The 16,612-nt window shown below is 31.8% G+C and overlaps 1 protein-coding gene across 1 annotated transcript; it reads right to left on the bottom strand.

The window, feature by feature from the left end:
* Positions 1-1,625: 1,625 nt before the first annotated feature.
* rskrb (ribosomal protein S6 kinase related b) lies at positions 1,626-15,444 on the bottom strand. The gene is made up of 13 exons (XM_087807169.1): positions 15,288-15,444; positions 13,203-13,493; positions 12,988-13,071; positions 11,855-11,923; positions 10,835-10,904; positions 8,131-8,238; positions 8,035-8,075; positions 6,254-6,281; positions 6,000-6,089; positions 5,854-5,942; positions 5,685-5,795; positions 5,501-5,614; positions 1,626-3,853 (listed from the first exon to the last, which is right to left on the bottom strand). The coding sequence occupies exons 1-13, from the start codon at positions 15,315-15,317 to the stop codon at positions 3,626-3,628; spliced, it is 1,353 nt and encodes a 450-aa protein (XP_087663295.1). The 5' UTR covers positions 15,318-15,444; the 3' UTR covers positions 1,626-3,625.
* Positions 15,445-16,612: the final 1,168 nt, after the last annotated feature.

The following is a 16,612-nucleotide window of genomic DNA, read 5'->3' as shown; positions in this document are numbered from 1 at the left end:
GGGGATGCAGCATGAGTTTGCATCTTTTTTGTGAGGAAAGTTTTAAACAATTTAGTCTTGAAACTCTTCTTTTATATCATCTACGAATAAATAAGATAATATAATAATAAATATTTCACTTTTTATTTGATTTTATTCTCGTCTTTTTTCTCATCAAGTTTTCACTCCATACTTGATGAATTTAATGTTTTTAATTTAATGTTTAATTTTGTTATATTTATTATTTATATAAGATTGCATCTTTATTTATTTCCCTCCATAAATCTCAATCGTTAAACAGTTAATCCCCAACCATGCCATCTATACTCATTCAATGCACAGTTGATGTTTTTACATGTTTGTGTTTATTAATATTATTATTATTTCTTTTGTATATTCGGTAAATATTGTTTATCCCGATTCTAGTTTTTGTTATCAATTCCGGAGTCGTCCACAACCAAAGAAAATTCCACATGTACAGTAAACCAATATGTAGCTGCTCTTGAATCTTCAATTTAAATATATGTATTATTTACAGTCATTACTGCGTTTAACTATAGATATAATGTATATTTTTGCTCATGTTCTGTCTGGCCTTGACTTAACTTCTTCTCTTTACTTTCTTCTTACTTCTTACTCCCCAACTAACACTGACTATCGCTATGCTGTCCGCAAACATCATCATCCATAGACACTCGTACCTCATTCAGTCTCTCCGTTACCATAGCGATGGAGACGAGCGGATCAACGATGGAACCAAATTATGTTCACTTAAGTTCATTTTCATTTATTATTATTTTTATTTAAATTATTGTGTATTTGATTATTGTGTATGTTTTATTATTAAAATTATATTTAATATGTGTCATAATATAATGTGTATGTATGATCATTTATTTTAGTGAACTTTTAGTTAAATTGTATATATTTATATATATACCATATTAATATCTATTAAATCTAAAGCTCTGAAAAGCTGCTTTAAAATAAAATGCATTATTAGCATTTATTTATTAAATCTCTAAATCAATCAATCAATATTAATGATCACCTTAAATATATACATTTAAATAAAATAGACCATATCAGAAAATAATCAGTTAATCCCTCAATGTTTTTCTACATAACTAGAATTAATTTCTAATACATATTTAACAAGATAGAGTTTTAACCACGATACAAAATGAAGAAAAGCGTATTTTTTTACTGAGAAACCTGGTTTTCAAGGTAATATATATGTTGAAACCGAGGAGGAGGAAGAGGTTTTTCCAACACAATAGACTTCTGTCAACACTTCTGACCTCAAAGAGGTTTTTTTAAACTGATGTATTTCAACACAGAAGGAAACGACACCAGAGGTTCTTTCTAGAATAGCTACAGGTTTCTTTTTTTAGGACCGAAGTGAAGCCTTTGTAAATTTTTAATCAGAGTAATATGAAGCTCAGCCAGCGAAGCGACGTCGCTAATGCTTGATGAAAATCTCCAGCCAGGATTCAGACCTTTTTATAGAACCGACGCCACATGAAAAGACAAGGATCAGTACCATCGTTTAAAATCAAAAACATCATCATAGTTGCTCATTTTATTGCATTTGTGCGACATAAATGTACAAAAATACAAACAAAAAAACAAGCGACATCAAAAGCGGCGTCCAAAATCGTCGTACAAATATTAGAAATAGGATTTTTTATAAATAAGGATTTGGTGACGTGAAAAACACTCTTCGTGAGGCGTTCAGGGAACATCAGGAAGCGTACGAAATATTACAGGAAAGTGCACTAAAGTGAGATCGACAGGTTTAAAAATCATCACCGTGCAGGAAGTTCAACAAACATGCTAAAAAAAGTGGTTAAACTTCACGAATGAGGAACATTCTTTACAGTTAAAGATACACAGTCGACAGAAATCACAGTGTGTTGAACAATATCTGACCCGTATTTGAGTTTAAGTTTCAGCGTGTGGTGAAATTGATATCAGGTTCGTGACCGCGAGACAATAGTCTTATCTTTCTTGCACAAGGCCGGCGCAGACATGGGGTTTGAACAAAAAAAAAAAAAAAAGGTGTTGAGTGGAAATAAAGGCATGAAATAGGAAAAAACAATGTAACTTTCAACGTTAAAATCAGTGACATTGTCTTTATTTCGGTCTGCAAATGTACGTCTTTCTATTGAGGTGAGAAGTTCAGGGACATCATGTAAATATTAAACGTCTTCTTAGATCCGGGATGTCAATCACACCAGAGGCTTTAAATGTTGTTGCAGTCGATGAAATGTGTGTTTACTAAACAGGAAGTTAAAAGTGTGATTTTGGAGGTTGAATCTATGGTAGTATCGTACGAATCAGATTCCAGTTTTACTCAAAGATAATCCATATTATTATCTTAATCTTCATGTCTAAACAAGAAGGATGTGTCTCGCCTGCAGTTCATACAAAACTCTGCAGCCAGAATTCTGAGCCGCTCTAGTAGAAGAACTCACATTTCTCCTGATCCTTAAAACTCTTCACTGGCTGCCAGTTTCTTTCAGGATCTATTTTTTTAAATTCTGGTTCTTACTTTCAGATCTACTCATGGTATCAGCGCTAGGATGTTGCTGCCAAAATCACCAGCATCCATACGTTTGTTTGATCAACACGATGGACGCGCAACAGGATGTGAACTCTGTGAAAAGGATTTGCATATTTGTAAAGTAAAAGTTTGTGAATCCTATGATGGAGACGTTTTTATATGAAAGAAAATGGCTTTAAATGTGGAATAAAAAAGCACTAATGTGAAGGTTTTATAGATTTTTCTTTGAGGATTTCCTCGATTTAAATGGTTTGTAAAAACATGTTGGCCATATTAATGAGTATATTCTATGGAAGTATATCAGTGCCAGAATATTGAATTTAACATTTCATTCAGTTAATTTCAATTATTTTTTATTGTCAGCATTGACAGCATCTGAAGAAATAATTTAATTCTATAATTTTCTACATTGAAAGGTTAGATTTTGGATATAGGAATTATTATGAAATTTAATATTTGTATATTGAATTTAAAAGGCTCCAAATAATAATAATAATAAAAAAGATTATATAAGAATTATTGGAATTATAATATTTACCTCTATGTGTATTTTGAAATCTTCCCTTTTTTTCATTTCATTTAATTAAAAAAAATCCACTATTTAATTAACAAACTATTGAATTTAATTATTGAATAAAAAAACAATTAAACCCTTTTAATATAGAAAATGATTAAATATAATTATTTAAATAACATTAAACGCTTAAAAAACAGTTTAAATGTTAGATTCAACTTTATTCTAATCGATATACTTCCATTAAATATATACTCAAATATTGCTCTTTGGTGTCGAGGTCCAGTTTTGAGTGGCGTCAGAGGTGGGATTGTGTTTCTGTAGGTGGAAAACATTCCTGTTGTGTTTGAAAATATTGTTGGGAATTGATGTCTCTTATATTTGACCAGACTTTTGTTAAAAGGTATTAAAAACAGGTGTGTGACGGGACCAGGCACTGGGGACACAGTGAGGAAACGTACGCCGTGGATCCAAAAGTTAGTTCTGACCCGTCGACCGGACGGAGGTTAAGGCTGCGCAGAAGGTCACGACATCATCTGGATCCACCATCTTTGAAGGCGTCCGGGTCACACGAAGACCTCCCTCTGGGGGCCCTTCCCTCCGCCGGGCTGCAGCTGGAACCCGGGGCCCGGCAGAGGAGGCGCTCGCGGGTCCGGGTCCACGTGCGGCTCCGGGGTGTTGGTCGGGCTCAGCAGCGAGTCGTAGTCGAAGCCTTTGAGCGGCTGCAGCGACAGAGTGAGACCTCGGCGAGCTTTGGCCGCACGATCCGGTCGCTCTCGCAGCTGCAGGATCACCTGAAGAAGAGAATCGTACAGAGCTTTATTAGTATCAAAGTGTTGACGCTTTAACGTTTCAAATGTTGAGTGTTTTGTTAAGCATTGAACTATTTTTGCAGCAATTTAATTAAATATCTTTTATATTTAAAGGATCAATTTGTTTTTATTGAATAATTTAATTAAATTATTTGTAAAGTAAAAGGTTGAATCGTTGCATTAAATCATTGAATTCAATAATTTGTTTGTTGAAAAGTTTTTTTTTTTTTTTAATGTATATTGAAAGACTCAATGTGTTTTTATTGAATAACTGCATTCAATTTATTGTATATCAAGAGGTTTAATTCGTTTATAGCTTAAAGTTCAATAAATAATGAATATTTGCAAAATGCTTCAAAAAATACATTTTCTAAATTTGATATTTTTTCATTCGTAGCTTTTTAATTTCAAAATAAAAATGTTTAAGAATAATCTTAAGACAATATTGTATTTAAAAGGCCAAGAATGAAAAAAGATTGAACTATTGGAATTAGAATATCAAACTCTTTGTATAAAAAAAAGAACAATCATTTTGAAAATATTCGAAAATTTTACTTCAGTTATTGAACAAAAAACAAATACAACCTTTCAATATAAAAACCATTGAATTAAAATATTAAAACAAACACATTTAACCTTTCATTATAGCAATTATTTAAACAAAAATTAAATGCTTAAAAAAAACAATACTTTTTATTAAAAAAAGTTTTAACATTTGAAATATTAAATTTATATAACAAAATCCTGGCAGCACTGATATACATTAGATTAGATGGACTTTATTAATCCCTCTGCAGATCTTCTTTGGGAAATTAAGTTTCCAGTTCAAAGCAGACGATAGAAGGTAAAGCAAGTTTCATAAAAACAAGAACAAAGAGCAAACAAAAGAACAAAGAACAAGGGAAGACAAAGTGCAACTATAAAGAAAAAGGATCAAAGGAAACAACGCAAATAAAAGGATACAAAGATTAACATAGAATATCATCAACTTTTCACTCCTGACCTTAAACTCTTAAATAGTCTAATAACATGAGGAATGAATGAGTCGATTTTAGTGTTGCATCATGGGAGGAGCATTTTAATTCCAATATTTCAAAAACACATTTTCTAAATCAATTATTTTTCATTCATAGTCTTTTAAATTCAATATTGTCTTGGGGCTCTATTACACTAACATTTTTATATTGAATTTAAAAGGGTATAATATTTATTTATTTAGGTTGTATTTAGTGGAAATAGAATATTAAACTTTGTGTAAAAAATGGTTATTTAATTATTTATTTATTTTTTAATTTTAGCAATAAAAAAAACAACCTCTCAATTATGAAAAATATTTATAAAATGCAATGTTATTCAATAAAGAAATTCAACATTTAGATGTTAAAATCAAAACAAACGAAGAATTTAATTAAATCAATCAATTTAAGAAAAATGTAACCTCTAAATACAGCAATCACTAAATTAATTTATTTAAAAATATGCTTTATTAACAACTTTTCTATAAAAATGTAATGCTTTTAATTTGAAATGTTAAATTCAACATATTAATATCCTGATATCTTCCATAGCACCTGATTAAAATGTAACATTTTCTCACCAAACATGGATCCTCACAACATAACAAGTTACCTCGACTGGGCTTCGCTGCAACAAATCCAGGTCGAAGGAGGATCCGAGGAAGAAGGTCTGGCGCTTGAATCGCTCCAGGGTCCTGAGTCGCCTGCCCGGGGTCTTGCACAGCAGCTGAACATAGACATGGAGGAACATGTTTCCACACCGGTCAGAGTGGATCAAACTTGAAGAAAAAAAGGACCTCGGTGATCAACAGGGCCAGGGCGGAGCTGAGGTCCAGGGGCATCTCGTACGGGTAACAGCGGACCTTCCTCAGCATGCTGCAGTGGTCCCGCTCCGGAGCCAGAGGGAACTGAACCCAGCGATGAACACATTTGAAACTTTAAATGTTCCGTACAGAAAAGACTCACCTTCCCAGTGACCAGAGAGAAGAGCAGGATCCCTAAGGACCACCAGTCAGACGCGTGGTTATAGGGTCCACCGCTCAACACCTCGGGGGCTTCAGAGAAAACACACTTAGGTCTTGATTCTCCGTCGCAAACGTGATGTTCCTCACCCATGTACTGGATGGTGCCACAGATGGTGAAGGCTCTTCCTCCTCGCTCCAGACGTCGAGACAGACCAAAGTCCGTGAGGCGGAGGTGACCTGAAACATCACGGCGTTCATGAACACCAAGAGCTTCTGTTTTCAGTTTCAGTTTCAGTTTATTTTAAAGGACAACGCAGGTTTAACATGTTTTATTAAAGGTGTGTTTAGAACAATAGATGCTCTGAACATGCTGCTAGCATTACGATGGTTGGTCCACTCACCGTTGTCAGTAAGCAGGATGTTCTCCATCTGTGGGAGGGACAGGTTAGATTAAATAAGTTAACAAAGATCGTGAGAAGATAACAAATATCTTGAGAAGTTAACAAAGATGTTGAGAAGTTAACAAAGATGTTGAGAAGTTAACAAATATCTTAAGTAGTTAACAAAGATGTTGAGAAGCTAAGAAAGGTCTAGAGAAGTTAGCAAAGATTTTGAGAAGTTAGCAAAGATTTTGAGAAGTTAACAAAGATCTTGAGAAGTTAACAAAGATGTTGAGAAGCAAATAAAGATTTTGAGAAGTTAACAAAGATCTTGAGAAGTTAACAAAGATGTTGAGAAGCAAATAAAGATGTTGAGGAGTTAACAAAGATATTGAGAAGCTAAGAAAGGTGTTGAGAAGTTAACAAAGATATTGAGAAGTTAACAAAGATCTTGAGAAGTTAACAAAGATGTTGAGAAGCAAATAAAGATGTTGAGGAGTTAACAAAGATATTGAGAAGCTAAGAAAGGTGTTGAGAAGTTAACAAAGATATTGAGAAGTTAGCAAAGATCTTGAGAAGTTAACAAAGATGTTGAGAAGCAAATAAAGATGTTGAGGAGTTAACAAAGATATTGAGAAGTTAACAAAGATATTGAGAAGTTAGCAAAGATCTTGAGAAGTTAACAAAGATGTTGAGAAGCAAATAAAGATGTTGAGGAGTTAACAAAGATATTGAGAAGTTAACAAAGATCTTGAGAAGTTAACAAAGATCTTGAGAAGTTAACAAAGATGTTGAGAAGTTAACAAAGATCTTGAGAAGTTAACAAAGATGTTGAGAAGTTAACAAAGATCTTGAGAAGTTAACAAAGATTTAGAGAAGTTAACAAAGATCTTGAGAAGTTTAGAACAATCTTGAGAAGTTAACAAGAATCTAGAAAAGTTAAGAAAGATTTCCAAAGGTTAAAACAGATATTGATAAGTTAAATATGATCTTGATAAGTTAAATGAGAACTTTCTCAACGATGTTGAGAAGATAAGAAAGATGTTGGGAAGTTAACAAAGATATTGAGAAGTTAACAAAGATCTTGAGAAGTTAACAAAGATGTTGAGAAGTTAACAAAGATCTTGAGAAGTTAACAAAGATGTTGAGAAGTTAACAAAGATCTTGAGAAGTTAACAAAGATGTTGAGAAGTTAACAAAGATCTTGAGAAGTTAACAAAGATGTTGAGAAGTTAACAAAGATGTTGAGAAGTTAACAAAGATTTAGAGAAGTTAACAAAGATCTTGAGAAGTTTAGAACAATCTTGAGAAGTTAACAAGAATCTAGAAAAGTTAAGAAAGATTTCCAAAGGTTAAAACAGATATTGATAAGTTAAATATGATCTTGATAAGTTAAATGAGAACTTTCTCAACGATGTTGAGAAGATAAGAAAGATGTTGGGAAGTTAACAAAGATGTTGAGAAATTAACAAAGATGTTGAGAAGTTAACAAAGATGTTGAGAAGTTAACAAAGATCTTGAGAAGTTCACAAAGATCTTGAGAGGTTCACAAAGATCTAGGGGAACAAGTGCTCCGAACAGTCAATGCATTGAACTGGACGTGGAAGGACTTCACTGGTTTGACTCACAGTAACCTCTGGTGATTAAAGGATCGATGAGATTAGAAGATCTCGAGATCTATTCCAACGTCAGGAGATCTTTTTTTAACTTCTCAAGATCTTACTTTTACTTCTTTCATGTTCCTTTCGGGGGAAGACGTGACAATGTTTCACCTTTGATCAAGTGATTTGCACTGAACTCACCTTCACATCTCTGTGAATGATTCCAAAGTCGTGAAGAAATCCTGCAACAAATACAAAGTTTAATAAAAGTTGCTTTAGATCTTAAGATGGACTCACCGAGCGCACAAGCCAGCTCCGCGGCGAACACTCGCACCGTGTCCTCCGAGAAGTGACCGATCATCTGCCAGTAGGTGTACAGGTCTCCAGTACTGCAGTAGTCGCACACTGAGGGCAGGAACGTTCGTTTACAACGAGAAGAACATGAAGAACCAGGAGGTCAGAGGGCAGCAGAGGACGAGAGCGGGAGGTGAAGGAAGTGAGGAACGATACGGATCTTTGTGAAGATCATAGTAACGGATCGCGTGGAAACATTGTTTGAAACAGTAGGTATTTTTCTATGATTTAATTATCTTTTATATACTTCTATTTTTTATTAGAGAACAGATGGGAGTAGGTAACATAATACTGAATGAACGTGAATTATACATTTGATTATATATTCCTTGGTTTTATATGAATTTAGATTTAATAATCTTTAAAAATTAAATATGTGTCTATTTATTCAAAAAGATTATGTTAGAATCGATATTTATATTCAATAATAATTTTAAAAAAAGAGTTATTTTGAATAGGTTTTCAAAGAAACGTCAAAACATTATTAAACTAAACCGATGTAATTAACAACGAAACAACGTATACTATCATTTTGTGTATTATATATATTTTCTAATACCAGCTATTTTTCCTGTGTCTTCTATTGAGTTGAGTTTAAAAAACAAATGTAAATATGACACATTTTTGATTGTGTTGTTCTGTTGTTTTGTATCATTTATATCAGAATCAGAAACTTGTATTATTGTTTTATGATTCTTTACATTCAGTTTAATAACTCATCTTTTTTAAACTATATTGTCCTTCAAAATAACTCATATTTATTTTTTAATATGAATATCTTTTCTATCAAAATTTCATGTTCCACGATTTATTCTACTTAAATAAATAAATACATAATTCAAGTATAATGGTAATAACATCTAAATTTATATAAAAACCAAGTAATATACAATAAATAGTTTTTTGTTTTAAAGGTTTACTTTACTATGTTGAAATCAGTTATTTTTTACATTATTAGTAAAATATAAATGTATATAAAACCAAGAAATATAAAATAAAATGTATTAGGTTATTAATGAGTGTTAATACATTTATGTAAATATACATCAAATAAATTGTTTATTTGATCATTTACCTAACTTTATTGACATTTTATTATTTTTACTTTAAACTTGACTTAATCAAAGTCAGTATCGTAAAATAATACTATATAATACAACGTTTAATAATCTCTGTGGATTATCAAAAATAATAAAGGCGTACTTTCTGTCTAATGTATTAGCATTAGCATGCTAAAGCTAGCATTTCGGCTGCTAACGATTAGCCTTCGCAGAAAAGAAAATGTGTTAGAGATAAAGAGAGGGTTAAAAAAGAAGTGGTTGGTGAATATAAAATAACATTATTACTTTAAATGTATATAAAAACCAAGGAATATAGAATCAAATTTATTAGGTAATTACTTTTATGTAAATATACATAAAATACATTTGTTAAAAGGTTTACTCTACTATATTGAAATCAGTTATTTTTACATTAATAATAAAATATAAATGTATATAAAACCAAGGAATATATAATCTAATTTATTAGGTTATTACTTTTATGTAAATATACATAAAATACATTTGTTAAAAGGTTTACTTTACTATATTGAAATCAGTTATTTTTACATTAATAATAAAATATAAATGTATATAAAAACCGAGGAATATATAATCAAATTTATTAGGTTATTAAGTTTATGTAAACATACATAAAATACATTTGTTAAAAGGCTTACTTTACTATATTGAAATCAGTTATTTTTACATTAATAATAAAATATAAATGTATATAAAACCAAGGAATATATAATCAAATTTATTAGGTAATTACTTTTATGTAAATATACATAAAATAAATGTGTTAAAAGGGTTACTTTACTATATTGAAATCAGTTATTTTTACATATAAATATAAATATAAATATAAATATAAATATAAATATAAATATAAATATAAATATAAATATAAATATAAATATAAATATAAATATAAATATAAATATAAATATAAATATAAATCCTTAAAGAAAATCTGGGAAAGATAAAGTCACAAATAAATTACAAAATGATCAACAACATGGTTTCGAATGGAAGCGAGAAACATTTCTGCAGGATCTGGTTTTGATAGTTTCGCTGTGACTTCATGAAAGAAACACACATGCGAGCGAAGGGCGACACATCGCCTGGATTAGCAACGACATCCGTGTCTTAAGGCGTTAAATTCAGTCGTGAAAAGATGGTCGACACCATCGTCTGCTGGGGTTCAAAGAAGCTACGATAACTAGCCTCAAGTAAACTAGTTATTTTCTTTATAAACTAGAGAAACGAGGATCTTGAAGCAACAAATCTAACCATCGTCGCAGCATAATGTTCGTGCAAACAGCCACACAACAATCCAGTGTAGCTGAGACCCCGGGGGGGCCGGGGGGGCCGGGAGGGTGGGGGGGTTGAAGCCAACAATCTGGGTCACACTTTCTGAGTCAGTGCCTGATTAGTGCGGAAAGAAGGGAAGCGAACACACTCGGGGAAGACGGGGAGTCGAGTCAAACAAGGTTCAGTGAAAGAGTAGTTTCTGGTGCGGATTTAAAGGGGGAAATAAGTGCAGGTTGATTTTTTTTGGGGGGGTGGGGGGTCCAGGACCAGGGTCTATAGGCCTGACTCACTAATGTAGACGTGGCGCTGCGTCTGCCAACAGTCCTGGAGGTCATGGATAAACGGGTGGCGGATCTGACGCTGCAGGGAGAAGGTTCAAGTCCGGTTACCAAAGCCATGGATGAGAGAAAATAAACTTTGTTCTCCACGGGCTCCGAAAAAAAACAGCCTTCGACACCTTCACCACGATTTACTTTGAGTATTAAAATGTACTTTTTAATATGAATTTAATCTGTGTGAATCACACGCAGGAACAATATTGGATTAGTTTTATGTTGTTGTTACAACTGAGCGCTAGTATTGACCATAGTTACGTAAGGAAGGTTCGTAAATAGAACATTAAACAACTGACCACAAACTTTTTCAACTGAGAAAAATCTCTAAATTTAGGAAAATGATGTCACAACATGATCTAGAGATTTATAATCCATGTGTTTGTGTCGTTTAGACTATTGTAACGATTTATTTTCATGTCTAAACCAGAAGGATGTGTCTCGCCTGCACTTCATACAAAACTCTGCGGCCAGAATTCTGAGCCGCTCTAGTAGAAGAACTCACATTTCTCCTGATCCTTAAAACTCTTCACTGGCTGCCAGTTTCTTTCAGGATCAATTTCAATTAATCTTTTAATAGATCAACTAATGTAAAAAAAACAACCTCTCCTGACATGTAGTAAATGTTCTTCTTCTCCAAGATACACAATGCCTCATCATGACCATGTTTTAAACGTAATACTTTTTAAAGTTTCTCTGAAATCTGGGCGAACGAGAGGTTACGAGAGTCCATTATGAGGTAAAAATAGCTTCACTCCTCCTCCAACCAGCTGTAGTATTTCACATAAAAATAACTGTATACATTATTTGTACACAATTTAGAGGTTATGTTTTACACTTAAATTACAAAATAAATCCATTAGATTATGATTTATGGACTTAAACGTCAATTAAATTGTATTTTAAATTAAATAATTGTATTTATTACATAACATTTTGCTTTTATCTTTAAGTACTTTTGTAGCGAGACACTCTTACCTGCACGATAACCTCCTCCTTCGACTGCTCCAGGACTCCTAGTCTCAGGATTTCCGACTTGGGAATAACCTGTCGACGAAACATGAAGTTAGATAATTTCAAATATTTTTAAACTTAATTTATAGATTAAGTCAAAATTTACATTTGAACAAAGAACACGTTCAGTTGTGATGACAAATAGAAGGCAAGATAAACATTTAAAAAATAACTTGGGATAAAAGATATATATATATATATACAGTATATATATATATATATATAGATAAACTTTATTATTACATTTTATTGTTTAGTTTTAGTACTAGTTTAGTAGTAGTTCTAAGTTTTATCCTGTATGTATGTATCCTTGTTTTGAAATTTAAGTAGATTAAGATAATTTATAACCGTTTTGGTTTCCCCAGTCGTGTTGCACATGCATAGCTTAAAATGCTAACTACCTAAACTGTCAAAAATTAAATAAACCAGAAATATTCAAAACCCTGAAAGTAAATAATGTTATTTTATATTTACCAACCACTTCTTTTTTACACTCTCTTTATTTCTAACACATTTTCTTTTTCTGTGAAGGCTAATCGTTAGCAACCGAAATGCTAGCATTAGCATGCTAACGCTAATACTTATATACTAAAAATATAAAATTAGTATACTAGCGTTATACTAATTTTTAGCCAGAGAGTACGGCTTTAATATTTTTGATAATCCATAGAGATTAATAAATGTTGTATAATATAAATACCTTTATTTTACAATAATGACTTTCATGAAGTCAAGTTTAAAGTATTTTAACATTTAGAATTGTTATTTTTTCATGTTTTAATGTACTAGCTAATGCCCATGTTTAGATTATTACACACTACATTTATTTCTCAAATACTTGTATTAGGTTAAGTGAGTTTAACAGAAATAATTCAAATTAAAATACAATTAATTCATATTATATTTACATAATATTACACAATATTGACATAATAATATATAATATTACACAATATTTACATAATATTGCATTATATTTACACTGAACTAACCTTATGCAACTATCAGCAAAATAAATAACCTTAATTTATTGAATTAAACAGAACTTTTAAAACATTTTCAGTGTGTTTTTATTGTTTCATGTCAGCGTGACTTACTTTCACAGCGTAGGTCTTCTGTTTGGTCGTGTCCTTGACCTTAAGAATTGGCCCAAAAGAACCTTTGGCGATGTAACCCAACACCTACAGGGATAAAAACAGTAAAGAGGAGAAAATAAACACCTTTTTTCAAATGGTATCTACAAGATTGTGCCTCATAAGAAAGATGGTGGTAGCATTAGTTTCAACGTCATGAAAGTACATGATGTTCGGACCTGGAAGTGCTCGTGTCCAGGGACGGTTCTGTGGGGGAACTCCGGCAGGAACATGGACACGAAGCCGGGAAGCGTCCACTCTGACCTCATCTTTCCGGGCCCGACGCCCGCCAGCCTCAGCACGTGCTCGGGGATGTCGGGCGGCTTGGCCTCCAGCATCCGACGGCGCCCCAGACGCAGGGCGGGCGAGGCGAGCCGACAGATGCCGGCCGGGATGGACAGACCCACGCTGGACAGGAAGCCTCGCCATCCCGACGGGTAACGCTCGTCCTCCCGCTCCTCCACGGACCTCTGCGGGAGAAAGACCCACACGGTGGAAGTCGTGCTCGGGACCTTGGCTCCGGTGGGGGGTTTTGAGAAATGTATGGAGGTGTATCTGTGCCCTTGGAATATTGATTTATCAATTTTAACATGTTGAATCCTTTCATTTCTTTATAGAAATGTTGTTTTTAAGCATCATTTAACACAATAATTGAATTAAAATATATAATATATCGATTTGTTTTTTATTTAATAATTCAATATTTAATTTTCTATAAAGAAATATTGTTTTTTAAGCATCATTTAACACAATAATTGAATTAAAATATATAATATATCGATTTGTTTTTTATTTAATAATTCAATATTTAATTTTCTATAAAGACATATTGTTTTTTAAGCATCATTTAATACAATAATTGACTTAAAATATATAATATATACATTTGTTTTTTATATAATCATTTAATTTTTCATTTTCTTTTTGGAAATACTGTTTTTTAAGCGTCATTTAATACAATAATTTAATTAAAATACATAATATATCGATTTGTTTTTTATTTAATAATTCAATATTTAATTTTCTATAAAGAAATATAGTTTTTTAAGTGTCATTTAATACAATAATTGACTTAAAATATATAATATATACATTTGTTTTTTATATAATCATTTAATTTTTAATTTTCTTTTTGGAAATACTGTTTTTTAAGCGTCATTTAACACAATAATTGAATTAAAATATATAATATATCGATTTGTTTTTTATTTAATAATTCAATATTTAATTTTCTATAAAGAAATATTGTTTTTTAAGCATCATTTAATACAATAATTGACTTAAAATATATAATATAGACATTTGTTTTTTATATAATCATTTAATTTTTAATTTTCTTTTTGGAAATACTGTTTTTTAAGCATCATTTAATACAATAATTGAATTAAAATATGTAATATATATTTTCTTTTCTTTTAATAATTAATTTTTTATAATGTTCTATATAGAAATATTGTTTTTTAAGCATCATTTAAACAATAAATAAATTAAAATATATAATATATCAATTTGTTTTGTATTTATTAATTCAATTTTAAGTTTTCTATAAAGATATATTGTTTTTTAAGCATTATTTAATACAATAATTGTATAATATATATATATATGTAAATAAGGATTAAAACATAGAGTTTGATATTCTCATTTCAATATTTAAAAAAATACACATTCTTAATTCAATATTTTTTTTTAAATTTGTAGCCTTCTTAAATTCAATGTTTTAAAATAGTGCCTCCAGACAATACCAACATAATAATTATTATTATTATTCAATTATATATATAAACACACAAAACAAATTCAACCTTTCAATATTATTGAAATTAAATACTTAAACATAGCAAATTCATAATAAAACAAAAAAACATTTCAATAAAGATTTTCAAGTTTCAACATTTAAAAGTTTGGCCCTCGCGTTGCCAATTAAAGAAACAGTGCCTACGTAACAGCCAGAACATATAAACATAAACATAATAATCATTTTAATAACGATGATTCGGTTGTTTTTTATTCCGATAAACACATTCTTTCACGAGATTCCTGTGACGTCTCTCTGAAGAAGACCTGACCTTTCGTGGTCAAACCAGGGGTCAAAGGTCACGTCTACTGTCTCACGAGCAGATCAATTCACTAACGTTCTAAAGCAAAGGGTTTATGAATGAAGTTGAAATAAAGGTCCGTGAAGGCATCACCATCCTGGTCCATGAAGACCTCCATGGGAACAGGGACCCCCCCCCCCCCCTCCATCAGTCCAGGGTTCTTACCTTGCCGTGTTTGCTGCCGTCCGCCCCCATATGTCGTGTCAGTGGATCCTCAGCGGGACGTCACGTGACCCACTCGAGCCACTGGCCACTGCAGCTCCTCCATCCTCCTCGGAGTCTTCAGGGACTCGAGAGAATCTTCTTGAAACTCGCTCGCCGTTCATCCGCGGATGTGTCGCTGCGGCGACATAATAACAAGTTAATCCCGGGTTCTGGACGCGTCGGCGCGAGCCCGCCCACGACACCCACGTCACTGCGGTCACGTGATCCCGCGATCTGGTCGAGGATGCCCACGCTTTTTAAAAATAACCCCGCGCGTCTATTTCGAGTTTACGGTAAAGACGGTGAAAACGGCCAGAAAGCGTCTAAAAATTATTCTTGTCATACAATGTAGTAATAATAAACAATGCACTAATAATAAACAATGTAGTAATAATAAACAATGTAGTAATAATAAACAATGTAGTTATAATAAAATCCAACATGACTTATATCCCGCTAGAGTAAGTCATTAAATATTTTAATAAACATATTAAAATAAATAAACCATTAAGATAATTAGTGCTACAATGGAACACATCTAGTACTTTAATGTTGAGGTTATTTTAAAAAGTAATATCATGATAATACGTTCATATTGTAATAATCCACTTTTATTTTATGATTTTGACTTTTGACTATTGTTGACTATTGAAGCAATTCCTCTTAATGTACCATCAAAATATGTCAGTAGAAACATATATATTTAAACATCATTAAAGCAAAAAATAAACAATACTCTTAATCTTATTAAATCGCTTGACTTCAATGAGTTTGGTGAGATTTTACTGCGGAAAATTAAAGTAAATATTCATTAAGTTGTGCTATTTCAAAAACACAAGCATAAAGCATGCAAGGACCCAGAGAAAAGACAAGGGATACCTCAAACATATTTTCTTTGGGCCTAGACCCTGAGATAACAGATAGAGGGTTAAGAGGTTAAACAAATTGAAATTAATGATCGTGACTAACCTTTATGACATTTAAATCAATAAAAATAATATCATATTTAAAACAAAACGATCCAGAAACATTTTTCAAAAACGTGACTATTCCGGTTAATTTGGTTTGATTATACTACACGTCATAAGCAACATATATATTTAAAAATATTAATAAAAATGTAAGTTAACGATATCACTTGTTCAGGTTGGTGAGGTTTTACTAAAGAACATTAACACAAATTAAAATATATGTATATATATAAGAAAGGCGCATTAAAATAATAATGACCTACTTACTAATTCCTCAATATTCATCCAGAGGTTAGTAAAAGAATACTGTTTCAC

This window comes from Callionymus lyra, chromosome 14 (assembly GCF_982586985.1).
Source record: "Callionymus lyra chromosome 14, fCalLyr1.hap1.1, whole genome shotgun sequence".
Lineage (NCBI taxonomy): Eukaryota > Metazoa > Chordata > Actinopteri > Syngnathiformes > Callionymidae > Callionymus > Callionymus lyra.
This window is presented reverse-complemented; position numbering and strand designations above follow the sequence as displayed.

Excerpts from the sequence above, each read along its gene's own strand:
- rskrb (XM_087807169.1), bottom strand. The coding sequence starts at position 15,317 with ATGGGGGCGGACGGCAGCAAACACGGCAAG. Across the intron at positions 5,943-5,999 it reads TGGCACCATCCAGTACATGG|CCCCCGAGGTGTTGAGCGGT; the intron begins GTGAGGAACATC and ends TTTTCTCTGAAG. Across the intron at positions 3,854-5,500 it reads TGCAGCGAAGCCCAGTCGAG|GTGATCCTGCAGCTGCGAGA; the intron begins GTAACTTGTTAT and ends TCTCTTCTTCAG.